This window comes from Rhincodon typus, chromosome 11 (genome assembly GCF_021869965.1).
Source record: "Rhincodon typus isolate 14 chromosome 11, sRhiTyp1.1, whole genome shotgun sequence".
Taxonomy (NCBI): Eukaryota; Metazoa; Chordata; class Chondrichthyes; order Orectolobiformes; family Rhincodontidae; genus Rhincodon; species Rhincodon typus.
Window position 1 is genome coordinate 41,498,082 of NC_063342.1, and position 27,844 is coordinate 41,525,925.

At 40.0% G+C, this 27,844-nt stretch overlaps 1 protein-coding gene across 1 annotated transcript in view; it reads left to right on the plus strand.

Moving 5' to 3' along the window:
- The window catches only part of med14 (mediator complex subunit 14), a 110,571-nt gene that overhangs the window by 37,760 nt on the left and 44,967 nt on the right, over window positions 1–27,844 (plus strand). The window contains exons 12-16 of the mRNA XM_020527803.2: window positions 4,362–4,440; window positions 4,589–4,748; window positions 6,257–6,457; window positions 15,052–15,186; window positions 19,268–19,344. Coding sequence (XP_020383392.2) covers window positions 4,362–4,440; window positions 4,589–4,748; window positions 6,257–6,457; window positions 15,052–15,186; window positions 19,268–19,344 — 652 coding nt within the window. The remainder of the gene's footprint in view (window positions 1–4,361; window positions 4,441–4,588; window positions 4,749–6,256; window positions 6,458–15,051; window positions 15,187–19,267; window positions 19,345–27,844) is intronic.

Consider the following 27,844-nt stretch of genomic DNA (forward strand, 5'->3'; position numbering starts at 1 on the left):
CTTTCTGAAGAAGGGTCTAGGCCCGAAATGTCAGCCTTCCTGCTCCTCTGATGCTGCTTGGCCTGCTGTGTTCATCCAGCTCTACACCTTGTTATCTCTTAACCTAATTTGTCAGTTCACTTTAGTCAACTCTGCTTTCATGTCCTCATGATCCCCCTTATTTAAGTTTGAAAGAAGTCTCAGCCCCATTCCTGTCTCCCTCAAGCTTTGCCTCAGGGAGCCTTCACAATGAGATCATTAGTTACTCCTATCTCATTACGTGATACCAAGTGTAGTATAGCTTGCCCTGTTGTTGGCTCCAGGACATGCTGTTTTCAGAAACTCTCCCAAAAGCATTCTATGAACTCCTCATCTAAGTTACCTTTGTCCATCAGACTTTTCCAGGTCTTATTTAGATTAAAAGCTCCCATAATTTCTGATGTACATTTCTGACAAGCTCTCGTTATTGCTTCTTTTATGCTCCATACTAATATATGGCTCCTGTTTGGGGACTTTATACACCACTCTCTCAAATGACCTCTTTTATTGTATATGCCTCAACTGTTTCCACATCCTGGTTTTCTAAACTTAGGTCATCCCTTTCTATTGTGCTAGCACTATCATTAACTAACAGACCCACTGCTGTACCTTTTCCTAAAAACTAGGTTGAATTGAGAATTGGCTAACAGATAGAAAACAGAATAAGATTAAAAGGGTGATTCTCAATTTGCAGATTGTGACAAATGGGATGCTGCACAGATCAGAGCACAGTCCCCGCTATTCATAATCTATATCAAAGATTTGGATGTGTTCGTCAAATATAATATTTTCAAGTTTGCTAATAATGTAAAACTAAGTGTAAATATGAGTTGTGCTGAGGGTGCAAATAGGCTTCAAGGGGATTTAAGCAAGCTAAGTGAATAGACAAGAACAGGGCAGATAGAATATAATGTGAAATAAAATGAAGTTAAGAAAACAGAAATGTAGAGTCTTTCTTAGATGGTGGGAGGTTGCAAAATGTTGATGAGCAAAGGGACATGGAAGACCTCATTCATAAGTCACTGAAAACGAATCTGATCTGTAGGTGCAGCAAGCAATCCAGAGCACAAATCATACGTGGACCTTTATCAAAGGAGATCTGAGTACAGGAGTAAACTTGTTTCATTGCTATTATATAGGGCCTTGTTGAGACCTCAACTGGAATATTGTATACAGTTTTGATATCTTAACTAAGAAAGACTATACTTGTCATAGACAGACTACAATGAAGGTGCACCAGACTGGTTTCTGGTATGGCAGGATTGTCTTATGAGATGCAAACGAAGAAACTGAGCCTATTTTCTGTCGGCTTTAGGGGATTGAGAATTGATCTAATTGAAGCATGCAAGGAAACAAGGGAGATAAGTCTCAAAATAAGAGACCATTTGAGACCTCGATGTGAAGGAATTTCTTCATTGAGAAGCTTGCGAATCTTTTGAATTCTGTATCCCAGAAGGCAGTGACAGTGCAGCCATTGATTATATTCAAGACAGAGATCAGTAGATTTCTGGAGAATGAAGATGTCAGGGATATGAGGGTATTGCAGGAAATAGCAGTTCTGGTAAAAGATCATTCGGTGTCTAGTTGAATGGGTGAGTGGACTCAATAGGGTAAATGGCCTACTCCTGTTGCTATATGCAGTGCTCCTATTGGTGAAGAAGTATGAGCTTCATCTTACTAACTGACCTAGATATTGCAATATACATCAATGATCAGCCTGTGCCAACATTTCCTGGCTTAAAAATAATTAACCACGACCTTTCAGCTGTGACCATGTGACCTTAATAAATAGGAACAGGAATAGGCTATTTGGCTTCTCGAGCCTGTTACACCACTCAAAGATCCTAGCTGATCCAACATTGCCCACATCTGCATTCTTCCCTTCCCATAACCCATGATTTCCCTACTGATCACAAATCAATCTGTCTCAGCTTTAAATATACATGAGGACTGTCCCCCATAGCTGTTTGTGGCAAGGAGTTCCAAAGACACTCAATCGTCTGTGATGAAATTCCTCCTTATCTCAATCTTAAATTAGCACCCCTTTGTTCTGAGAGTATGCCCTCTGGTTCTATATTCCCTCATGAGAGGAAACATGTGCCTAGCATTTACCATGTCAAGCCCCTTAAGAATCCTGTGTGTTCCAATGAGATTACCTCTCGTTTTTCTAAACTCCAATGAAGAGTGCCAATATGTTTAGCCTTTGCTCATTAGACAATCCCTGCATACTAGGGAGTATCCTGGTAAAACTTCTCTATGTAGCCTCCAGTGAACTACTATCTAAAATAAAGGGACCAAAACTGATCACAGTATTCCAGATGTGGTCTCACCAGCACTTGTGCAGTTGCAGTGAGACTTCCCTATTCTTATACTCCAACCCCCTTGAGATATGGACCAACATGCCATTAGCCTTCCTGATTACCTGCTGCAGCTGGGTGCTAGTTTTTTGTGTTTCATGCACAGGTACCCCCAAGTCAGTGTATTGCAGCTTCCTGCAGTTTGTCTCCATCTAAATAATATTCTATTCTTTTGTTCTCCCTTCCAAAATGAGTAATCTCACGTTTCCCATGTTATACTCCGTTTGCCAATTTTTTCGCCCAGTTACTTAACATGTTGATATTTCTCTAAACTGTTTGTATCCGTCTCACAACCTGCCTTTCCACCTATTTTTCTGCTTTCTGCAAATTTGGTTACTCTACATTTGCTTTCTTCTTGCAAATCATTAATATATACTGTAAGCAGTTATTGTCCCAGTGCTGATCCCTGTGGAATCCCATTGGTTACAGATTGCCAACCTGAAAAAGTACCCCTTATACCCACTTGCTGTTTCGTGCCCATTAGCCAATTCTCTCTCCATGCCAATGCACTGCCTCCAAGATCATGAGCTCTTATCTTATGACTTTACCTTTTGTGAAGAACATTGTCAACTGCTTTCTGGAAGTCCAAATGTGACACAACTACTGTTCCCCTGTATTCACTCTGGTTAAGTTTGCCGCAAAAATCTCTAATAAATTGGTCAGACACAGTTTCCCTTTCATGAAGCCATGCTGATTCTGCTTGATTAGATTATAATTTTCCAAGTGTGCTGCTACCTATTTTGCTCAGAGATGTGAGACTTGAACCTGGGTGTGTCTATCCAAGGGTAGGGACACTACCAATGTGTTGTTATTACTTTGTAAATTATTGATTCCAATACTTTTTAACAATAGACATTAAGCTAATGGGCCTCTAGTTATCCACGTTTTGCCTCCCTTTTGAATAATGGAGTCATATTGGCAGTTTTCCAATCCTCTGGTATTTCACCAGAATGCAAGGATTTTGGAAAATTGCAACCAATGCATCCGTTATCTCTGTAGCTACCTCTTTTAGGATCTTAGGATGCAAGTCATCAGAACCAGGGTACTTATCTGCCTTTAGCCCTATTATTTTGTCTGATGCTACTTCTCCTGTGACAGTGATTGCACTTAATTGCTCCCCCATGTCCTTTGACATCAATGAAATGTTTTGAAGTAATTTCCAACTTAGACTGATGTGAAACATCTGTTTAACTCCTCTGCCATTCCCTTGTTTTGCAAAACTATCTCCCAGATTCTAAGAGGCCTTTGTTCATTTTGACCTGTCTCTTCCTTTTTATATATTTGAAGAAGCTCGTCAGTTTTTATTTTCCTTGCAGTAGTTTTTCTTTCAAGTTAATACTCTCCCTAACTTCTTTGGTTAGCCATGGTTCACTTATCCCTTTCTTAGTATCTTTTCTCCTTACTGGGATATACTTTTGCTGAGAGTCAAGAATTACCTCCTTAAATGTCTGGTACTGCTTGCTTACTGTGTTTCCTGCTAATCTATCTGCCCAGTCCACTTTAACGATCCTCATTTTAGTGTAATTCCCTTCATTTAAGTTAAACACAATTGCTGGCAATCCAAATTTCTCACACTCAAACTAAATATTAAATGCATCATGTTATGATCACTACTTCCTCGAGGATGTTTTACCCTGAACTTATTTATTCAACCTGCTTCATTACTCATTACTAGATCCCAGAAAGTCTGTTATTTAGTTGACACTCTGTGACATTGGTGCCATCCTGTCTTGGCAGCTGTGAAGTAACATTTTTCTTGCAAGGTTTTCAATGTGCCAAATTTACCTGTGAAGATACAGATAACTGTAAATTTGCATCAGTAAAATCAGGAATTAAATTAGTAAGCACATTAACTCCAAGGTATGTTGACTATTATACTAAAATATTTTGATTTCCTACCCAGAATTTCCCCTCGCGTTATCCAGTGTTATGTGAATACGTTGTACTATTACGTTTTTAATGACCTGTTCTATTTGTCTTGATTAGATCAAACGACATTAGACGATATTGAAAAGTCTGTCAATGATGAGATGAAGCGAATTATTCCTTGGATTCAACAGCTAAAGTAAGTATGAAGTGTGTTGAAGTAATTAGAAGGGAGTTAATAAGAACCAACTTTAAATGTGAAAACTACTCTTTCACCTTTGTCCTGTCAAATCTGGGCAATATGTGTTCAAATTTATCCTTCATTTTAAGATAAAATGTCCCTGCAGGTTTTGGCTTGGACAACAAAGATGCAGGCAGTCCATGAAGCACCTTCCCACAGTCTGCACTGAGACGTTACATCTTTCAAACTTTTCGTCTCATCCAGTTGGAAACCTCTCAAAACACAAGCTATTCATCAAACTGACGCGCCTTCCTCAATACTACATTGTAAGTGCTTTTCGTTGATAAGGCATTCTTTGGTTACAGCTACGTACTGTTTAAGAAATTATTTATGGACTTGAAATATTTAGCTTCAAGAGAATTGTTTGTAGTCATCTGTTATGTTATTTATTTATGTAGGTTACTTTTAGTGCAAAATGGTTAGTTCTTTACTGTGTTACATTTCAACGTTTCCTACTTCAGATAGCGTCACAGCTGTTAACTTGGCTTCTATCTCCACAATTGCATGCCAGTCCTGTTGAGTGATTGAGAGTCATAGAGCTGTGCAGCATGGAAACAGACCATTCAGTCCATGTGATAAGCTATCCTAAATAAATCTAATCCTACTTGCCAGCATTTGGTCCATATCCCTCTAAACCCTTCCTGTTCATATACCCATCCAGATGCCTTTTAAATGTTGTAATTGTATCAGCCTCCTCCTCCTCTGGCAGCCCAATCCATACATGCACCATCCTCTGCATGAAAATGTTGTCCCTTAGGTCCCTTTAAAATCTTTCCCCTCTCACCTTAAACCTATGCCCTCTAGTTTTGGACTCCCCTACCCTGGGAAAAAAAATTTGGGCTATCCACCCTACCTATTCCTATCATGATTTTGTAAACTTCTGTAAGGTCACCCCTCAGCCTCCAAAACAGTAGGGAAAATAGCGCCAGCCTGTTCAGCCTCTCCCTACAGCTTAAATCCTCCAACCCTGGCAACATCCTTGTAAACCTTTTCTGAACACTTTCAAGTTTCACAACATCCTACAGCAGGGAAACCAGAATTGCATGCAGCATTCAAAAGTGGCCTAACCAATGTCCTGTACAGCTGCAACATGACCTCCTAACTCCTACACTCAATGCACTGACCAATAAAGGCAAGCATACCAAATGCCTCCTTCACTATCCTGTCTACCTGCGACTCTACTATCAAGGAACTATGAACCTGCAGTCCATGCTGTCTTTGTTCAGCAACACTCCCGAGGACCTTACCGTTAAGTGCTTTCCAAAACGCAGAACCTCACATTTATCTAAATTAAACTCCATCTGCCACCCCTCGGCCCACCGGCCCATCTGATTAGGGTCCCATTGTACTCTGAGGTAACCTCCTTTGTTGTCCACTACGTCTCCAATTTCGGTCTCATCTGTAAACTTACCAACCATACCTCTTGTGTTCACATCCACATCATTTATATGAATGACAAAAGGCAGGTCCATTTGTTTATATTTCTGTTTCCTCCACTCCCTATTTCCAAATCATCCCAGCTGCACAGTAATCCCAGACAAAAGAAAGCATAATTCCAATCCTCTACTATTGCCCCTTGTACACTTCCAAGTAGGCAATTACAAGAAGAGTTGATGTCTTCTTTTCTCTCCTGCAAGTTTGTTTCCCTGTTTTGAGTGCTTGCTTCAGTAAACAGTTTTCTTGAATAAATTACATGTAATGTTGCTAAAAGTAATGTAATTTTCTTTTGCAGTCCTCATTGTAAACATTTACATTTTTCATTTTGTTCTTTCAGGTTGTAGAAATGTTAGACAGGCCAGGCTTTCCTACAGAGCTACAGTATAAATATCATTTCCTCTCTGTAAGCCATGGGCTGACAGATCCAGATGATTGTCCTCCCACTGCAATTCTTTTGCAACAGTTTAAACCAGACATTGAGAAACTAGTACTGGATGCAAGACCTGGGCAGCAGGCCAAAGCTGGAGGCAAGCACAAGGTTTGGATCTTACATTAACATAAACGTCATGACATTTGATGGCAAAAAATTAGAAAAGTATTATTAGATACAGGGAATACTCTTAATACTTCAAACAATTTACTGCATGCATTGATTTCAGTAAATGATTAAATGAAACCAGTTGCTTGCTGATTTATTTTAATTTAATTTTTGTGCCTGTGAATAAAAATTTATACATTTGGTGAATAGAAAGTCATCCACTTGTATTTAAAATATAAGTTTTGGATTGATGTAAGATTCTGTGATACAAGATGCAAATGCAGTGCAGTCATTGTGGAATACAAACAAAATATTTTAGCCGAGTGGGTTTCTGATTTCACCTCTGGAATACTGAGAGCAAAACTTTAAAGTGTGAGGACTGTATAATAAGGCTGTTAATGTCTATAGTTTTTGGAGCAAAGTTAATAGCAATTCTTGCTTGAGTGGAGTGATGTAAAGAAAGAAAGAGATTCATAATGGGGCCTCAGGATATTCTGAAAGCAGGTTTTATTATTTAAATGCAATTGTTATTAGTCTTTTGGTAAATATAGCAACCACTTTGTGTAAAGCAAGCTTAAATATACAGCAAAAGAATTACTCACTGCTTAACATCTTCGATAATTTTGAGTAAGAACTTTGGGCAGAACAGCAGAACTCCATGCTGTGCTTTGGAAAATGCCATGGGGGATCACTGTCCATTTGAACAGGTTTGAAGTATGATTCAAACATTCGTGCCTCTAATAATACAGCATTCCCTCAATAAAGCATTGAAGTGTTAATGTAATTTAAATCCTATAATTTGGGAATTGTTTACTGAACCCTGAAAAGTCTGATGTGAGAGTCCTACAGAACGGACTTATGAAGAAAGTTATTGGTTATGGCATAAAAGGGACAGTAGCAATGTGAACACAGACTGACCATTGCCCTGTTTTCTATGGATATTTTCAAGCTAGAGGAACGCTTTTAGTGGAGTTCCCAGGGGTTGGTATTTGGGACCCTTGCTTTTCCTGGTGTATATTAATGATCTAGGTTTTTGTGTTTTTGGTGATTTTGATTAGGGACAATTTCAAAGTTTGCAGGTAACGTGAAACTTGGAAGAATTGTGAACTGAGGAGGACAGTGTGGAACTCCAAAAAAAATTGACAAGTTGGTGGAATGGCAAGATAGGTGTCAGGTGAGGGTCAATGCAGAGAAGTGTGAGGTATTTTACTTTTATCTTTCAATGTCCTTCCTCCCAATGCAAAATAGGGGTTACAATTCTGAAGAGGGTGCAGGAGCAGACAGTGTATATGTGCACAGATCATTGAAGTTGATAGGACAAGTGGAGAAAGCAGTGAAGAAAAGATACAATGTCTTTGGCTTTATTGATGGGGCATAGAATACAAGAGCAAGAATGATGTTGAACTTGTATAAGACACTTGTTAGTCCTCAGCTGGAGTATTGTGTACAGTGATGGCCGCTGCATTATAGGAAAGTTGACCGTATTGGAGAAGGTGCAGAAGTGATTTACAATGGAATGAGAAACTTAATTCTGAGGATAGATTGAAGAAGCTCTGATTGTTCTCTTGTGGAGAAGAAGGTTGAGAGGAGATTTGACAGACGCTTTCAAAATCATTGGCAAGCTTGATAGATATGTAGAAGCTGTTTCCAATTGTGAAAAGAACACGAATGAAAAGGCATCTATTTAAAGTGATGGGCAAAAGAAACAAGGGTGTGATAAGAAAAACTTTTTCAATTAGTGAGTAGTTGGGTTGTGGAATGCAGTGTCTGGAAGTGTGGTGGAGGCAGGTTCAATTGAGGCACTCAAGCATGAGTTGATTATTTGGATAGAAATAGCATGCAAGGCTACGAAGAAAAAGCAGGAGATTAGCACAAGGTGTAATGTGGTTTTGAAGAGCTAGTTCATGCATGATGGGCTGAATGGCTGCTGCCTGCATAATAACAATCCTGTGATTCTGTGAATTGAACAAAGCTAATGGGACATCATAAGTGGGAAAATCCCAAGCTAGAAAGTGGGGATCAAGCAGAAAAACGGAAGACCAATTCTGTGTCCCAACTGATGGTAATAATGGACAATTAGGATCCCAGTGTGAAACCTGGCTTGTTAAATCTCGTGTTATTTGGCACTTTGACTACCATAATGGTTAGTCACTGAACAAATTCATAGATTAGATTGCTAATGTCCTCTAAACAAGAGAAATGTACTACACAACTGTTGCTTCGAAAGAAAAATATTGATTTTAATCCTTTATCCCAACAAAGTCCTTTATAGACACTCCACTGCACAGAATTATCCCCCCATACTATTTAATTTCTTATCCACTTGACAAAGTCATAAACTTCTAAAGTTTTGACAAGTTTTTAAACATTTTTAGTGAATTTTGGCATATTCATGGATATGATTCTGTCTGAGTTATACAGACTAACTCTTGACTTTTTTTCCATTGAACTCTAAGAAAAGAGTCAGGGCCTTTTCTAACAACTTTGACTTTTAAGCTTTTAAAGGGTATGCTGGTATGGGTATTTTCTTAAGAATTTAACCTCTTCAAGCCTCTAGTCTCTCCATAAGTCTTTCTCTTTATCTTAAATCTTAATTATCTCACTGGGTAGCTTGTTTAGTCACTTAGCTTAAGTCACATGATTTCTTGGAAATGCCATTTTGGCCCAATGCTAAAGAAGAGTTTCTGACCACAATATGTTTAGAATTTACCTTCAAGATGTAAAAATCTTAATTTTCCAGAAATCATAGGCACTTAGAGAAGTGCCAGATGATTGAAAAACTGCCAATGTGACACCCCTATTCAAAAGGGTGGTAAAAAGTGGATAGCTATAAACTGATTAGCCAAACATCTATTGTTGGAAAAATAGTGGAATTAATTATTAAGGAAGTAACAGCAAAACATCTGGAAAATCGTAATCTAAACAAGCAGAGTCAGCATTGCTTCATGAAAGGGGAATTGTGTCTGGCTAATTTATTAGACTTTCTCAAACAAGTTTGAGTGGATAGAGAGGAACTAGTTGATGTAGAATCATAGAATCCCTAAAGTGCAGATAGAGGCAATTCAGCCCTTTGTGTCTGCACCAACCCTCTGAAGATCATGCCACCTAGACCCACGCCCCCACCCCATCCGCTTAACCCCATATTTAACATGGCTCATGCGTCTAGCCTGCACATCCCTGGCACTATGGGGCAATTTAGCATGGCCAATTCACCTAACTGGCATGTCTTTGGACTTTGGGAGGAAACGGGAGCACTTGGTAGAAATCAGAGAAGACATGCGGAGAACATGCAAACTCCATGCAAACAAGGTTGGAATTAAACCCGGGTTCCTGGTGCTGTGAGCCAAAAGTGCTAACCACTGTGCCATCATGCCAATTATTTGGACTTCCAGAAGGTGTTCAACAAAGTTTCTCACTAAAGGTTAAGTCATAATATAAGAGCCCACAGTGTTGGATGTAGTATATTGGGACGTATAGAGAATAAGTTGATGGGCAGGGAATAGTGAGTGGAGATATGGGGCACTTTTTTCAGGTTGGTGATCCATGACCAATGGGTTCTAGAGGGATAGGTGCTAGGACAAGAACAGTTTCCAATATAGATGAATGGATTGGAGGAACAATGTACTGTAGCCAAATTTGCGGACGAGGGGTATACAGTTGACAAATTGATATTGATAGGCTTAGTAAGTAGACAAAATGTTGGCAAATCGAATATAATGTGGGAAAATATGAAGTTGTTAATTTTGGAAGGGAAAACAAAAGAACAAAACATTATTTAAGTGGGGATAAACTGCAGAAAGCTGCAACACAAAGGGATTCAGTGTATGAAACACAAAGCTAGCAGTCAAGTGCAACAAGTGATCAGGAAGGCGAATGGAATGTTGGCCATTATTTCAAGCAGGTTGTAGAGTAAGAGCAGAGAAGTCAGAGTCATACAGCATTGAAACAGGCCCTTCAGCCCACCATGTCTATGTCCACTAACAAACACCAAAATACACTAGTCCCGTTTACCTGCAATTGATCCATTAGCTTCCATAGCCTACAATGCTCTGGCATTTTAAGTACTCATCCAGATGCTTCTAAATGTTGAGAGTACTTGCCTCCATCGCTCCCTCCAGCAGCGTGTTTCATTTATTTACCACCCTCTACGTGGAAAAAACTTTTCCTCATCTTATAAACCTCTCACTCCTTGCCTTAAACTTGTGCTGTCTAATCTTAGACACATCTACCATGGGGAAGAGATTCTCATGATCTACTGTTTACAGTCAGAGCCCCTTCAGCCTCCTCTACTTCAAGGAAAACAAACCCAATCTATCCAGTCTCTCTCCTCATAAATGAGACATTAGTTTTGATCTTCTAATTTTCAAGAACATTTCCTAACAATTGGAAGGTAGCTCAGCACCATTATTTAGGGAGAGACAAAGAGAAGAGTGCAAACTACAGGGCATTTAGTCTGCAATATTGATGGCTGCACCGGTGCTGCCTCGTGCTGCTGTGAGGAGCTTGAGCAGTTCATCAACTTCACCAACACCTTCCACCCCACCCTCAAATTCACCTGGACCATTTCTGACACCTCTGTCCCCTTCTTGGACCTCTTTGCCTCCATCTCCGGAAACCGGCTCACTATTGGCATCCATTTCAAACCCACTGACTCCCACAGCTACTTTGACTTCAACTCTTCTCACACCCATCCTGTAAAAATGCTATCCCATACTTTCAATTCCTCTGCCTCTGCCACATCTCCTCCTAGGATGAGGCGTTTTACTCCAGGACATCCCAGATATCCTCCTAATTTAGGGATCAGAAATTCCCCTGTATGTAGCTAAGGATTGCTCAACTGCAACTCCCTCCTCCCAACAGCAATAAGGATAGAGTCCCCTCAGTTCTCACGTACCACCCCACCAACCTTTGAATCCAACGCATTATTCTCCAACATTTCCGCCACCTACAATCAGACCCCACCTCCAAAAGGATATTTCCCTCCCCACGCTTGTCCACTTTCTGCAGGGACTATTCATTCCGTGACTCCCTCGTCAGCTCCACATTCCCCACCAACTTCACCACAACACCCAATACCTTTCCCTGCAACCGCAAGAGGTGCAACACCTGCCCCTACACCTCCCCTCTCGCCTCCGTCTAAGGCCTCAAACAATCCTTCCAGGTGCGGCAGAGATTCATCTGCACCTCATCCAACCTGATCTATTGTGTCCGTTGCTCCCGATGTGGTCTCCTCTATACCAGGGAGACCAAATGGAGATTCAGGGACTGGTTCGCAGAGTACCTGTGCTCTGCACACACCAACCAACTCAACCTTCCAGTTGTCAACAATTTAATTCCTCCTCCCACTTCCCTGGCAACATATTTATCCTCAGCCTCCTCTACTGTCAGAGTGAGGCCAAACGTAAACTGGAGGAATAATACCTGATATTTGGCCTTGGGAGCTTACAGCCCAATGGCCTTCAAATTGACTTCGCCAGCTTCAAAATCCCTCCACCTCCAGCCATAACCCATGTCCAGCACCACCCCCCCCCAACTCCTCCTCACCTCCCTGACCTGACCTAACCTGTCCATCTTCCTACTCGCGTATTGGCTTCATCCTTCCCACAGACCAATCACAATAACCTCCTACCTGCATCCACCTATCACTGTTCCACCTACCCTTCCCCCAGCCCCACCCCCTCCCTCTATTTATTTCTGGGTTCCCCTCCCCTTCCCAACTCTGACAAAGGGTTTTGGCTCGAAATGTTGACATTCCTGCTCCTCGGATGCTGTCAGACCTGCTGTGCTTTTCCAGCGTCACATCTATTGACTCTGGCATCTGCGGTCCTTACTGTCTCCAAGTGCTAGAATTGTTTATTAGAAATGTGGTAACAGGGCATTTTTGTCATAATTTCTCTTTGCTTAATCATATTATGTATGACAAATCTTTAGAAGTTACATTCTCCAAAATCTAGGATGTGTAAGGGAGAATCAGTGGGTGGGTGTAGCACATTTGGTCAAGTTGTGCACAACAGATTATGGGACATAATTAGGATTCATGGGATTCGGGTCCATACATTAGCATGAATTTCTTATTTAATGGACAGAAAACAGAGTTAGAATGAACTTTTGAGTTGGCAGGCTGTAACCAATGAGGTACTGCAAGATATAAGCTATTTACTACCTACATTGCATTCAGCCTCTCATTAAAAGCATTAATGTATTTAGTTTGTTGAAATTTAGGTGAGATAGTATGTGTTTAGATAGACCCAAAGAGGCTGCAGTGGAGTATAGATTGGTGATATGAGTGCGTGAAGAAAAGAGCAGCCATATATATGGTGGGTGGTGTTCCCACGTGTGATGGTAGTATCTATGTCAATGATCTGGCATGTCTTGCAGAGGTTGCCGTGGCCGGCTTGTGTGGTGTTGTAGTTGATGTTGTCCTGAAGGCTGGGTAGTTTGGTGCAAACGATGGTCTGTTTAAGGTTGACGGTTGTTTGAAGGCGAGAAGTGGGGGCATAGGGATGATCTTGGCGAGATGTTCGTCGTCATCGATTACATGTTAGGGAAGTGTTGAACCGAGTGCAAATAATCCCACTGTACTGGGCATGAGATGAAAATCATTGGAGGATGACGTTGGCTACATCAAACACGAGAGAGGATGAGGGATATTGCAGCATCCTTCATCGTTGAGGATGGATGTTCATTTTGACCTTGGTTAAGGCTACTTGGCTGCTGTACTAGAAATGATAATATGATTGGAGAGATTGATAAAATGATTGGAGTTCTAAGGTGATAACATTTTGTAAATTTTTGAGAGGAAGAAAATGTTGGAGTTAAGTAGTTTGCAAAGTCAAAGAGGTCAAGATTATGTAATAACAGGAATAGGTTATGTTCTTGAAAAGAGAACTACTTTAGTTTTTCGCCTCTTTCTCCCAATTTATAATCATAACACTTGTCACTTATGACATTTAATCATTTCACTGTCCTCCATTTTTCAGTTTTCCTCCCAACAACTTTGCTGTTCTTTGCAACTTATGTGTAAATCACAAGTTTCCTTTAATTCGGCTGCTTGTTCAGAAGTCTCGCAGACAATGAAGTACTAAAACAATGATTTAAACTTTATTGCATGTAGCAACCAAAATAAGACACCTCAGGTAAGCAAGTTACAAGATTCCAACTAACTGTGATCTGTCTCTGGATGTGAGCAGGGTTCAATCCTTGTGCAGTGTCCTCCTTCAAAATTTTGCTGTTGAATTGTTCTAGTGTTGGATTCTTAGACAATTTTCCTCTTTCAAGTTTGTGGTGTGACATTATGTTGATATTTTAGATTCTTACATTCACAACATTGGTTATTCTTCTGGAGACTTCAAGTCTCTAGCTTGCTTTCTTATCAGAAGTAGCTCCCCTGTTCCTTGTTACATTTGAAGTTTGAAGCAGCCTGCCCTGCATGTAACCCCTTTACTTCAGGACATTCCTTCTGCAGGGAATCTTAATTGCCCATTTGTCACAAGACAGCAGGTTATCAAAGAATGTTACCTTCTTTCTTCCAGAAAACAGTTTGTTTATGCTGCTTTGACTCCTTTCCAAGGATGGTTAGTGAGCATGTTGTTTTTAATTCCTTTATAATAATTTCTCCCTGCCCCTTTCATCTCGATAAACAATTTATTTCAGAAAGAGTTACTGCTGATTCTTTCAATCCATTAAGTTATTGAAGTTCTAAAGTTTGTCACAACCTGTTCCACCTAACATCACAGATATGTCTGTGAAAAAGATGGTGCAGGCAAATAAGCTCATGAAAAAATACTTGATTTTTTATATCTAGATACAGCAAATGTATAACTAAAATGGTAATGTTTAACTTTTACATGTTGTAGGTGAAAAATTTAGTAGTTTTGGATACGATTATAAAAAGATATAAAAGCAGTGGAGAAGGCTACAGCATATATTTGCTAGGAAGTTACTAAGTGAGAGGTTTGAAGGCACTACAACAGCAATGAGGACTCTTGAAGTTGGGATTTTTTTCAATAGATGTCAGAAGGTTAAGGAGTGACTGATTAGTTTTTTGCAAATCAATAGGAGTTGTAGTCATAAACTAAATAATGGCAAATTTGTTTTTGCTGGTTTTAACATGACAGAGGGAAATCAAATTTTGATTATCATAAAAGATTATTTTAAATCAAAGGTATACAAATAGCCTAGTTGAAATGACCTTTTTTTAAAAGGACATTAGATATTTACTATTACTCCATAATAAATGGAGATTGGCGGGAACTTTTCTGTCTTAGCAGGAAAACGTGCACAAAGTGATGTGGTTCAATGCTGTTGTATACTATGAAAATGAAATTCAGCACGGATCCAGTTTACACAAGTGAATGAATTCAGAATTTTTCTGATGATCACAGTCACCTGCAAAATGCTCAGTAGTTTTCTTGCATTGCAACATGAAGCACAGTATATCAGAATGCTACACTTCACTGTTGATTCCGTCCCACATGCTCAAGAACAGTGATGTTGCAAACCGGTGCTTTGCAAAATTTGTCTGATACAGAGGTTGATCTGTTAAACTTTTCTTTCAAACCCTTTGGTAATTGGCACATGTGTTTAAATTATAGTTGTCTGCTGATCAAGGACCTACAGAACCCAAGAAACCCAAGAGGACAGGAGAAATGTGTGCCTTTAATAAGGTCCTAGCACACTTGGTAGCTATGTGTGACTCAAACATGCCATTTATTGGACTTCGTTGTGAGGTAAGAAGCTTTGAAATTTTTTTTAATGTCAAAATTTCACTCAAATAACACATCACTTTTGATCATTTGGTTTTCAATGAAAACTCTGTTTCTCGGGGGATGGCCTACTGGTATTATCGCTAGACTGTTAATCCAGAGACCCAGGTAATGTTCTGGGGACCTGGGTTCAAATCCTGCCGTGGTCGATAGTGGAATTTGAATTTTAAAAAAGAAGAGTGACGACCATGAATTCATTGTTGATCGTCAGAAAAATCCATCAGGTTCACTAATGTCCTTTTAGGGAAGGAAACTGCTATCCTTACCTGGTCTGGCCTCCAGGTGACTCTGGAACCACAACAATATGGCTCACCTTTTAACTGTTAGGGATCGGACAAGAAATGGTGGCCTAGTCAGCGATGCCCTCATCTCATGAATAAATAAAAAGAAAGGTGAGTCAGATCTTGTACCAGAGAAGAGACAGTGGCATAATAGTAATGTCTTTGGAAAGAATCATAGAATCCCTGCAGTGTGGAACCAGGCCATTCAGCCTACCGAATCCACACCAACCCTCTGAAGAGCATCCTACCCTATCCCTGTAACCCTGCATTTCCCATGGCTAATCCATCTAACTTGCACATCCCTGGACACTATGGAACAATTTAGCATGGCCAATCCACCTAATCTTGGACTGTGGACTGTGGGAGGAAACTAGAACACCCAGAGGAAACCTGCGCAGACACAGGGAGAATGTGCAAACTCGACACTGACAGTTGCCTGAAGGAGAAATCAACCCCGGGTCCCTGGTGCTGTGAAGCAGCAGTGCTAACCTCTGAGCTACTGTGCCACACTCCTAATCCAAAGGCCCTGGCTAATTTTGTGGCAAAAATAGATCCATCACAATAACTAGTAGAATTTTAATTCATCTAGTAAACATAGAATTCAAAACCTGTCTTGGTAATGGTGACCCTGAAAATACCATTGATGTAAAAGCCTAGGAAGGAAGTCTGCTATTCATACCAGATCTGAGATTTAGGAACAATTTACTCCAGGTTCTTCAAAAAGCATTGATGTAAATGTTAGCTGACACCAAAGCTCGACTAAGTGTTTTTGGCAACTGGATTGTGCATAAACAGGATTTTATGACTAACTGATTCCAAGAAGGCATTTTCCAGCACTTATTGCCTATCCCTAATTGTTCAGGAGAAGATGGTGATGAGCTGCCCTTTGAATCTCTTGCAGTCTTTGACTTATAATGACATTCACAGTGCTGTAAGGCAAGGGTTTTGATGGATTTTAATTTAGTGATAGGGAAAGAATGACAATGTACTTCCAAGTAATGATAATGTATGGCTTGGAGGGCAACCTGCAAGTGATGGTGTTCCCCCGCATCTGCTACCCTTATATTCGAGGTCGTAGAGGATATGACTTCACAAGGTGTTGCCCGAGGAGTCTTGATGCAAGGCATCTTTTCGATGGTGTACATAGCTACCATTATGTATCAGTAGTGAAGATTCAAGGTGATGAGGTGCCAATCCAGCAAACTACTTTGATAGTCGCCCAAGGCTGCAATTGAACTGAGGTTTCTGATACTTTGAGGCAGCAGTGCTAACCACTGAGGCACCACGTATCCCTGCTCTGTCTTTTGCCAGTACCTTTACCCTAACAGCATGGGCTTGTATCTTTGATTTGATTTATTGTTGTCACATGTACCAAGATACAGTAAGTGTTGTTTGCGTGCTTATGCAGGCAGATTGTACCACACAAAGTGCATGAAGGTAGCAGAACAGAGTACAGAATACAGTGTTACAACCGCGGAGAAGGTGCAGAGAGAGAGAGAGAGGTCAACATTAACATTTGAGACGTCTGTTCAAAAGTCTGTTACAGCAGGGAAGAAACTGTCCTTGAATCTGTTTGTACGTTTATTCAAACTTCTATATCTTCCAAACAGAAGAGGCTGAGAGTATAACCGGGGTGGGAGGGGTCTATGATTACCTTGGTTGCTTATCCAAGACAGCAGGAAACATAGAGGGAGTCAGTGGAGCCAAGGCTTGTTTACGTGATGGAAAGGACTATGTTCACAACTCTCTGGTTTCTTGCGGTCTTGGGCAGAGCAGTTGCCGTACTACACTGTGATGCGTTCAGATAGGATGCTTTCTTTGATCCATCTATGAAAATTGGTAAGTGTCTTTGTGGACATGCTGAATTTCCTTAACCTCCTGAGGAAATAGAGGTGTTGTGCTTTCTTGACCACCGCGTGACATGGGTGGACCAGGATAGATTGTTGGTGATCATCCCTTCCAGGAACTGGATCCTCTTGACCATCTCCACCTCAGCACCATTGATGGAGACAGGGGCGTGCCCTCCACTCTGCTTCCTGAAGTCAATGACCAGCTGCTGTGTTTTGCTGACATTGATGAAGATATTGTTGCCTTTACGTCATGCCACTAAGCACTCAATCTCTTTATCTTATTCTCTTTCTCTTAATATCCCATTTAACAGCCTCCTCTGTGGCAGCTTGTCCAAGGCCTTCTGGAAATCCAAATTGATCATGTCCAGTGGCTCACCTTTGTCTAACTTGCTCTTTACCTCCTCAGAGAATTCTAACAAATTTTCAGGCATGACCTCCCCTGACAAAACTGCGCTGACTCAGCCCTATTTTACCAAGGAAGTTATAAAGAAAGTTATAAAGAAAGGCTGGATAAGCTGGGACATTTTTCACTGGAGCATGGGAGGTTGAGAGGTGATCTTCTAGAGGTTTATAAAATCATGAGGTATAGATAGGGTTAATCATAGATATCTTTTCCTGAGGTTGTGGGGATTTCAAGACAGGCTTTTATTTGAGGTGAAAGGAGAGATTTTAAAAAAGACATAAGGGGCAACTTTTTCATACAGGGTGGTTCGTGTGTAGAATAAATTTCCTGAGAAAGTGATGGATGTGGGCACAATGCAATGTTTAAAAGAGACTTGGGTAAGTACATGAATAGGAAAGTTTGGAGGGATACGGACAGGGAGCAAGCAGGTGGGACTAGTTTAGTTCGGGATTATGTTCGGCATGGACTGGTTGGACTGAAGGATCTGTTTCCATGCTGTATGACTCAATGACTTCCAAGTATACCACTATATCATCCTTAATAATGGACATTAAAAATCACATTTATCCACTTTGTTTCCATATCTGTTCAGCCCTTTTGTTTCATCCACCAGTCAAATCTAATTGTGAATATTGACATCATTTCCTCTACAGCTAGGAACCCAAGAAATGACTTCTACATCTTTACAACTCTCATGCTTAATGTTCTGAAATGCTTTGAATTGTGTATTTTTTTCATTCCTCGTTCTTAATCTTTCATGACTGGGCAAGGTCTTGTTGTTTTATGACATATGGGCATCCTGGCAAGACAATATTTGTTACCCATCCTTACTTGAATGTAATACATGAACTGAGTGGCCTGCTAGATCATTTCAGCAGGGCAGTTTAAACTCAACCACGTTGCAATGGGTCACCTGTACGTCAGACCAAGTAAGGATGGCAGATTTCCTTCCGTAAAGGACGTTAATGAGTCAGGTAGATTTTTTTCATGACCACTTCGTGATTTCATGACTCTCCATTGTGAGATTATCTTTTAATCCAAAGTTACTGATTGAATTTAAATACCACCAGCTGCCATGTTGCAATTTGAATCCATAATCCTAGGATTCTGAATTGCTAGTTCAGTGACATTACCACAATGCAACTGCCACCTCCCAAAAGAACCTGAATCTACAATTTTCAATCTACAATCCTTTTTTCTGAAAAAAGTCATAGTACAATTATTAAAGGGGAAAAAAAGACCAAATGTTTCATGTACACCCTTGGCAATACGTCACTAATCCTGTGCTGTATACTCTGGAAAGTCTGAATGTTCTTCCCACAGTGTAGACCTTAAGACTGTGCACAGAGTTTAATTGAGATTTTACTGTGCCCAAGTACATTTCTATATCTAATGTTGAATAATGAAAAGTTCCTAAGTTCTGTTTATTTAGGACCTAGAAAAATGTTTTTCAATTTTTATTGCAGCTATTTCAAAAACCTTGTATTTTAAGTGACTGTGTTCTTTTAAAGCTTTCTGCTATGGAGATTCCTCACCAAGGAGTTCAAGTGGAAGGAGATGGCTGCAGTCATGCTATACGCATACTAAGGTAACTCTTGACCACTTGCCAATAAGTGATGAAATAAGGCTGCTTTACTATTTTATATTATTTTCATAATCATTTTCTTGATTATTGAACAGCACTGTGAGACTTTCTAATACTCTTCGCCACCTGGCAAAACCAATAACATGTTAAATACTGGTGAATTAAGTTGACTTCAATTTTTGAGAAATTTTTGTGTATAACGGTAAACTCTGAAAGTTGGGTTAATATTTCTTCACTCTCAATCACATATGGTGTAAACTTCAAGCAATGGAGTTAACTGTATTCTTACTTAAATGCAGCCAAATTTGAGTTTCAGCTTTCTGTATGCATGATAACTAATTTCTTATTTGCTTGACTCTGCACCAAGGTTTTAAGTTTTATATGCCAGCGCACGTTAAACTTTACTTCAGGGGATTTGTTCTCATGGCAAATTTATTAAGGTGCTAAGCCGAAGAGAGTTTTGTTTAAATATGCAGCAATGTGCCTATTCGTGGGCCATACCATTCTGTTCTCCTCGTCATTCAATCTTTCCTGCTACTTGTATATCTGTGGTAGAACAGATACCGTATTATTTTGTTGGGTGTATCGAAATTTCCACACACTTCTCAGAAACCAAGATATTTGGTTCTTGGATTTTCCTATCAGCGGCAATGCTGTGCATATTACCTGTGCTGTGAGGCAGCAGTGCTAACCACTGAGCTACCATGCCACTCTAATCATTTGTGCCTATTTGTTCCAAGAAGTGCTCTCCTACCACATTTAAACACATTGGGCCAGATTTCGATACCAACAGTGGCGACGCCTTGAATTTGTTGGTGCACATTGAGACATGAGGAAGTTCAGATTTCTACACATGCCGTTTTTGCCCAGGAAGCTTGTATTTTTTTAAGGGCTGATTTGCTGTGCCCTGAACCCTCTGCAAATGTCTTTTATATCGATTCTAGCATCGGTGTCTTAGATAGACAACCATCAATTACCTCGAGGTTTACCCTAGACCTGTTACACTGGTTGATCTCTGGTGTAATTTGGTGATTAACAGTTCAACCAATCCATTATCACCTCCCCTCCCACTAGCCCTCAAATCACACCCAGACCAGGTTACCCCATTGAAATACCGTAGACCTTAAGAAACTTAGCTGGATACATCAATTAAAGTTGCAAGAGTGGACGTATACTCTTCACTGCTCTTCTTTGCCAACCTACCAGAATCCTGCACCAAGACATCACTGTTCCAACCGGGACTGTTTTTTTAAGTAAACATGTAATACCCAGGTTTGATTCCACCTTTGGAGTTTGCGCATTCTCCCTGTGTCTGCATGGGTTTCCTCCCACAATCCAAAGATGTGCAGGCAAGTTGGGTTACCCATGGTAAATAAGGGATCATGTGGATAGGGTAGGATTTTCTCTGGAAGGTCAGTGCTGATTCATTGGGCTGAATGGCCTCTTTCTGCATAGGGATTCTACAATTAAAAAAGCAGGACAGTTTAATGAAGTTTTTTGTTGGAAAGAAGGGCAAACAACCAGGGTTCATTTCTGAAGTGATAAATTGAAAAGCAGAGAAATTATGTTGCACTCCTGGAACATCTTGACTGTGTTTGGGATGCTTCAAACAGTTCTGATCCCCATATTATCAATAGGATGTGGACATATTTGATCATTTACAAAAAAGATTGACTAGGATGATGCTCGTGTTTACAACTTTAAGGAGAAATTGAACAGATTGTGGACACCTTTAGTTAAGCAAAATGATCTGATGGGTTTTGAAGAATTTTCAGGTGTTTGTGTGGCTAGTTATAAAAGACTTTGGACTTGTCAAGAAGGCCAGAACTAGGACCATAAATATATAGAATGGTCAATAATAAAATCAGGAGGAAGATCTTTACCTGGAGTATTGTTAGAATGTGAATGTGGTTAAAGTGACCTGCATCGATACATTTAGGGGAAGGGTAGGAACAGATGTAGACCATTTGGCAAAGTTCAAGGTAATCAGTCAACCGTAAATTCAATGTGGAAGGAATATTTAACTAGTTTATTGGCGTTATTTTGAGCAATGTGCACTGTGGATAAAGTGGAACTGGTGGAAGTACTATCCTCAGATTTTCGAAGGCGTTTGCGAAAGTGGTATATCAAAGCTAATGGTGTTGGTGTAACATAGCGGCATGGATATTAAGACTGGACAGCTAACAGGAAATGATGGGCATAAATAGGTCATTTTCTGGTTGGAAGATGTAATGTGTGGCATACCATAGGGATCACTGCTGGGGCTTCAAGTTTTTACAATTTATGTAAATAAGCTGGATGAAGAAACCAAAAGTGTAGTTGCAAAATTTATTGCTGACAAAGTAAGGTACAAAAGTAGATTTGAAGAGACATAAGATGGATACAAAAGGATATAGATAGTTTAACTGAGTGGGCAAAATTCTGACAGATGGAGTATACTGTAAATCCCTGTTTGAAGTTGAATTAGTCAACATTCTTTTACTTCAGCGCCATTAAAATGGCGATCGTATATTTAAAATAGAGATAACAAGGTGTAGAGCTGGATGAACACAGCAGGCCGAGCAGGAAAGCTGACGTTTTGGGCCTAGACATTTCTTCAGAAGGTATATTTAAAGTTGTTTCAGTTTAACATTGTTTGCCACAGACTTCTTGTTTGGTGGCCTGCCTTATCTCTGACCTTTTCCCCATGTTTCCATTCCCGCACTCAATCCTCCTGACTTTACTTTGTTGCTGTCCCTACCCTCATTCTCTCATCACCACCCCCACCCTCTTGTTCTTAACCTCTCCATTGTCTGGTGTCAACTCATCTGGTGCCTCCCATTCTGAAATTGTCTGGGGTCCTGAGCTCCCCCTGGTGGCAGACGTTTGTTGATGTAAATTGTTTTGCCTGCAATGACCAGTGTCTGCCACTAGATGGAGGCTGGAAAACTGAAACTTTAGGTAAGTGTCATTTTAACATGTTCTGCATTTACAAAGTTTAAACTTGTGTTGTGATCTATTGTTTTAGAATTTATTTTCTTTTAGAATATATTTTATTTATTTATTAATCGAGACAATTAAGAATGCACATCATTTTAGCTTAATAATGTTTTAAAGCAACCACAAAGTTAGAGAAACTCAGTAGGTCTGGCAGCATCTGTGGCAAGAGAAACAAGAATATCAAAGTTTCAGATCTGGTGTGACTTTTCTTTAGAGTCTACAGCGAATAGCCTTTGTTTCCCAGATTTTACTTCATCTGCTCGTTCGTTGCCCAGTTGTTTTGATCAGTTTGTCTCTTCAGTTTGTACCAACCTAGTTTTGTACCGTCAGCAAATGTAAGTACAATACTCTTGGCCTCTTCATCTGTTATTATTATAAATTTGTAAATGCTGAGACCCATACACTGATCCTTACCAAGCTCCTAGTCACAACCTGCCAAAATGAATGCCCACTTTTGCCTACTCTTTGCTTCTTGTCTATTTACCAATTTTCTGTCCATGTAAACATATTAACCCCTACTTCCATGAAAGTTTATATTTTATATTAAACTTCTTGTGTGATACTTTTAAACAGGGCTTTTGGAAATCCAGTGTACTGCATTGTCTGGTTGCCCTTTATCTACCATACTTGTTAGCAATATCTAATAAATTTCTCACACAATGTTTCCTTTTTGCAAAATCAGGTTGATTTTGTCCACTCGTATTAAGTGCCTTGTTAAGACTTCGTAAAGAGATAACTGAGTAGATGTCATCCTCAAACTGAGGAACAGCCAACATTGAAGAGATTCTGCCATTTTCATGACATGTTTTTGCTCTCCTTCATTTAGTGAACAACAGTGTTACATTTGGTAACTTCCAGCCTGCTGGGGTGTGCTAGAATATGTGACATTAAGGAAAATCATAATCAGCACATATCTCTATTCAACTTCTTTTAGAATCTGAGGATGTAGACCATCAAGTGGTTGAGATTGGTCAGCTTTTAGTCCCTTGGTTTTGCTAATACTGTTTCTCTGCTGTTATTAAATGCTTTATGTTCTTAACTCTTATTTGCCCCTAGCTTATCCTCTATTCTGGAAAAGAATTTCTGTCTTCTACTGGAAAGACAGATGTAAAATACTTGGGCAATGTATCTGTCATTTCCTCATTCCCCATCAAAGTTTCTCCTCTCTCTGCCTCAAAGCAATCAATGTTTATTTTAGTTGCACTTTTTAAAAAAATACTTGTCATGTTGCAATCTCTTTTGATATTCATGGCTAGTTTATGCTCATTTTTCCCGCCTTTTTATCATGTGGTGGCCCCATTGCTAGTTCTTAAAACATTTCTAATTTTGAGGTTTACTATAAATTCTTCATCATAGTATTATAGGAAAAGGTTTCTATTGACTACTTCCATAGTAAATCATAGATAGATCTTTCTTGCTGATGATTTTTTTTTGTGCTGGGCTGTAGTTTTGCTGAATATTTTGAATGATTTCTTTGTATGTTTCCTAGTGTTTGTTTACTGCTGAACCTTATCGATTATTTATCCAGTTAACCATAGCCAGTTTTCAATTACACAAAAAGGAGTTCAAAATTCTTGTTTCGAACTGAAGTGCATCACTTTGAAATATAGAATGTAATTTACTTGCATAACCTCTTTCCCATGGAATCCCTACAGTGTGAAAACAGTCCATTCAGTCCAACAAATCCACACCAACTCTCTGAAGAGCACCCCACCCGGACTTATTCCCCTACCCTATCACTATAACCCTGCATTTCCCACGGCTAATCCATCTAATTTACACATCCTTGACACTATGGGCAATTTAACATGGCCAATCCACCTAACCTGCGCATCTTTGGGCTTTCTATGCTGAGGTCATGAATTAATCATGCCTCATAACACAATGGTAGATTTTAAAATTTCCATATTTTTCATTGGTTACATCATGTATTCTTTCATAAGGCTGCCAAAACTTTTTGAAACTTCCTCTTTCAGACTGCCTTTGCCAATTTGGTCCAATCTATATGAAGATTGATGTTCCCAATGATTATTACATCGCATTTGTTACAGGCTCCATTTATTTCTTTCATAGTGCTCTGTCCAATGATATAACTAGTGTCACAGGGTTATTAACTGCTCCCATCAGCATGTTCTGATCCTTGTTATTCCTAATCTCCATCCGTACAGATTCCGTAGCCAAGGTCCTTTCTTAATGCTGTCCTTATATCATCCTTTACTATCAGGGTTACTCCTGTTCCTTTGAGTTCTGTCTGTCTTATCAAAACTGTGGAAAATGTAGTTCCCAACCTTGATCACCTTGGAATCACATTTGTGTAATGATGATTAGATCTAAAGCATTTGTCTTTATCAATGTCATGAGTCAATTTATCTTGCACTGAACGCTTAATGGATTCAGACAAAGAGTGTTTCATTTTACTTTTTTGATATAGTTATTTGCATGGACCTATTTGCTGATGTAATATTACCATTAAACTCTGTCCATTCATGTCGCATTACTTGTCTTCGCCAATATTGCTACACTGTACTATTGTTTCAACTTTAGATTTCTAAATTTCTTTTCACCTAAACACCTCCCCAACTCCTTTTGTTTATTTTCAAGTCCTGTTGACAGCCCAATTTATATGACTACCTATGATCCCAGGCAGATTTAAGTACAGCCCATTCCCATGGATCAGCTCCTAAGTACTGGGGCCAGTGCCACAAGTGTCATAATCTCCTCTTGTGCACCAGTTTTTGAATCACACAAATTTTCTAATCGGTTTGAGATTATATCAGATAACAATCCAGAGATCATTACATTTGAGATTTGCATTTCAGTTTGTACCCTGATTTCTCTAAGTCTCTCAGCAGAACATTATTCCTAGTCTGAATTGTTGTTGTTGGTCCTATGTAGGCCAGAACAATTATCCTCCACATCCCTCTCCAAGTTCTTCTTCAGCCACAAGAAGATGTTCTTCATCCTGGAAATAGGCAGGCAACACACATTGTGGGACTCATGGTCATAACAGCATCAAACAGTATGTATCCCCGGACTGCACTGTTCCCTATCATTAGTACCATATTCCTTTCATTTCTCCTACCTGAATAGTTTCAGCACCATGGTACTATGGTCAAGTTGCTCATCCACCCCAGATTAGGTGTTGTTATGAAGTATCTTTTTTTCTATTGGTCAAAGTCAAGGGCTAATGTTCCTCCAATGCCCCATGCTGGATCCCCATCTGGTTGACTCACAGTCATGCCCTCCTACCCCTGATAACTATCCAATTCTGAAGTTCTACTGAACCTAGTGGTGTGACTGACTGGCAGAACTAAGTTTCCAGGTAACGGTGTTCCATGGTGCCTCCAGTGTCTGTAGTTTACACTCCAGTTTAACAGTCCAGACCTGAAGCTGCTCAAGCTGCAGACACTGGCTGCCTATGTGTTTGCCAACGATGGCAGTGCATTCCACAACCTCCCAATCTGCACATCGGCTGTTTTGTAATGGTGATTGAACCCCAATGATTTACTGGATTACTTTACTAAATTAGTAAATAGTTATCTTAACAGATAGAAGGTTAAAGTCTCTGAACGTGTAGCCAAACAGAGAGCATTCGGAGGTGAAGAAGTTTTAGTATAGAACATAGAAACATAGAACAGTACAGCACAGTACAGGCCCTTCGGCCCACGATTTTGTGCCACCTATTATCCTACTCGTAAGATCAACCTAACCTGCATACCCTTCATTTTACTATCATCCATGTGCCCATCCAAGAGTTGCTGAAATGTCCCTAATGTATCTGACTCCACTACCACTGCCGGCAGCGCATTCCACATGTCCACTACTCTCTGTGTAAAGAACCTACCTCTGACATCTCCTCTATGCCTTCCTCTAATCACCTTAAAATTATGCTGCCTTGTGATAATCATTTCTGCCCTGGGAAAAAGTCTCTAGCTATCCACTCTATCTATGTCTGTCATCATCCTGTACACCTCTAACTAGTCACCTTTCATCCTTCTTCGCTCCAATGAGAAAAGCCCTAGCTCACTCAACCTTTCCTCATAAGACCTGCCCTCCATTCCAGGCAGCATCCTGGTAAATCTCCTCTGCACCCTCTCTAAAGCTTCCACATCCTTCCTGTAATGAGGTGACCAGAACTGCGCACAATATTCCAAATGTGGTCTAACTAGGGTTTTACAGAGCTGCAGCATAACCTCGCGACACTTAAACTCGATTCCCTTGCCAATGAAAGCCAACATATGCTGCCTTAACAATCCTATCAACTTGGGTGGCAACTTTAGTGTGGTATATTTAGCAAATACAAGTCACCAAACTAAGCAATAGTCATCTTTGCTGAGTTTAAGATTAATCCATCATTGAGCCTGTAGAGACTACATTCATGGGTAATCTATCTCTCCACAAATGCATAAGGGATTTGTACTGAATGGTAGATTTTGGCTGTGCAGGTACCAAGCTTGTGCAGAACCTGTTTAACAATATAACACTTTTTTGTCATATAGCCATGTGGCATAGAAACATGCCCTTCAGCCCACAATATCTGGGATGACCAACAAACACCAATCTACAAAACAAAACAAAGAACTGTGGATGCTGGAGATCTGAAACAAAAGCAGAAACAGGTTTTCTGTTGAAGAGTCACTGAACTCAAAACATTTAACTCTGCTTTCTTCCCACAGATGCTGCCAGACCTGTGGAGTTTCGCCAGCAATTTGTTTTTATTTCTAACCATCAAATTGCGTTAATCCCATTTACCTGCACTTGGTCCATTGCCTGCCATGCCCTGGCATTTTAAATACTCTTCCAGATGCTTCTTAGATGTTGCAAGAGTACTTTGTTCCACCACCATCTCAGGCAGCACATTCCATATATCCACCACTTACTCCTAACCTTAAACCTATACTCTCTGATCTAAGACACGTGGTGGTTCAAAGCCTACCATTTGACAGCTGTGGTTTGTCAAGGGAACTTTTTAGTGACTTCTCATGTTTTCCATTCCTTCACCATTGCTGGTGGGTCTTCATGAAGAATGTTGCTGCATGTGGGTCACTAGTATTGAAGGCCGGTGATAGTTGGGTTGAACAGGTCACCTGGGGATAGTAAATGGGATGCTGTATGGATGGTTTCAGCAATGCTGGAGATAAAGCAAAATAATAAAAACATCTCCTTTTACTCATGGTATTAAATACCTGACTTAGTACTAGGACCTCAAAGCACTTTTTTCCCCCCCATATATATTGTTTTCCCGCTCTACACATTAGCAAACACTCTATTTTATAGAGAGCTTGTGATTCACATATCATTTAGAACTGCTAAGACAGTTTCTGACTACAATATTTAATATTTACTTATTCAAGTAACCACTTTCAATTGTTTGAAACTGCCTGGCAGTTGGAGTTAACTAGCTTGTAGATAACATAGTTTGGAGATGGAGGAACACAGCAGGCCAGGCAGCATCAGAAAAGCAGGCAAGTTGACGTTTCAGGTCAGGACCCTTATTCAGAAATGATTCTCTGAAGGAAGATCC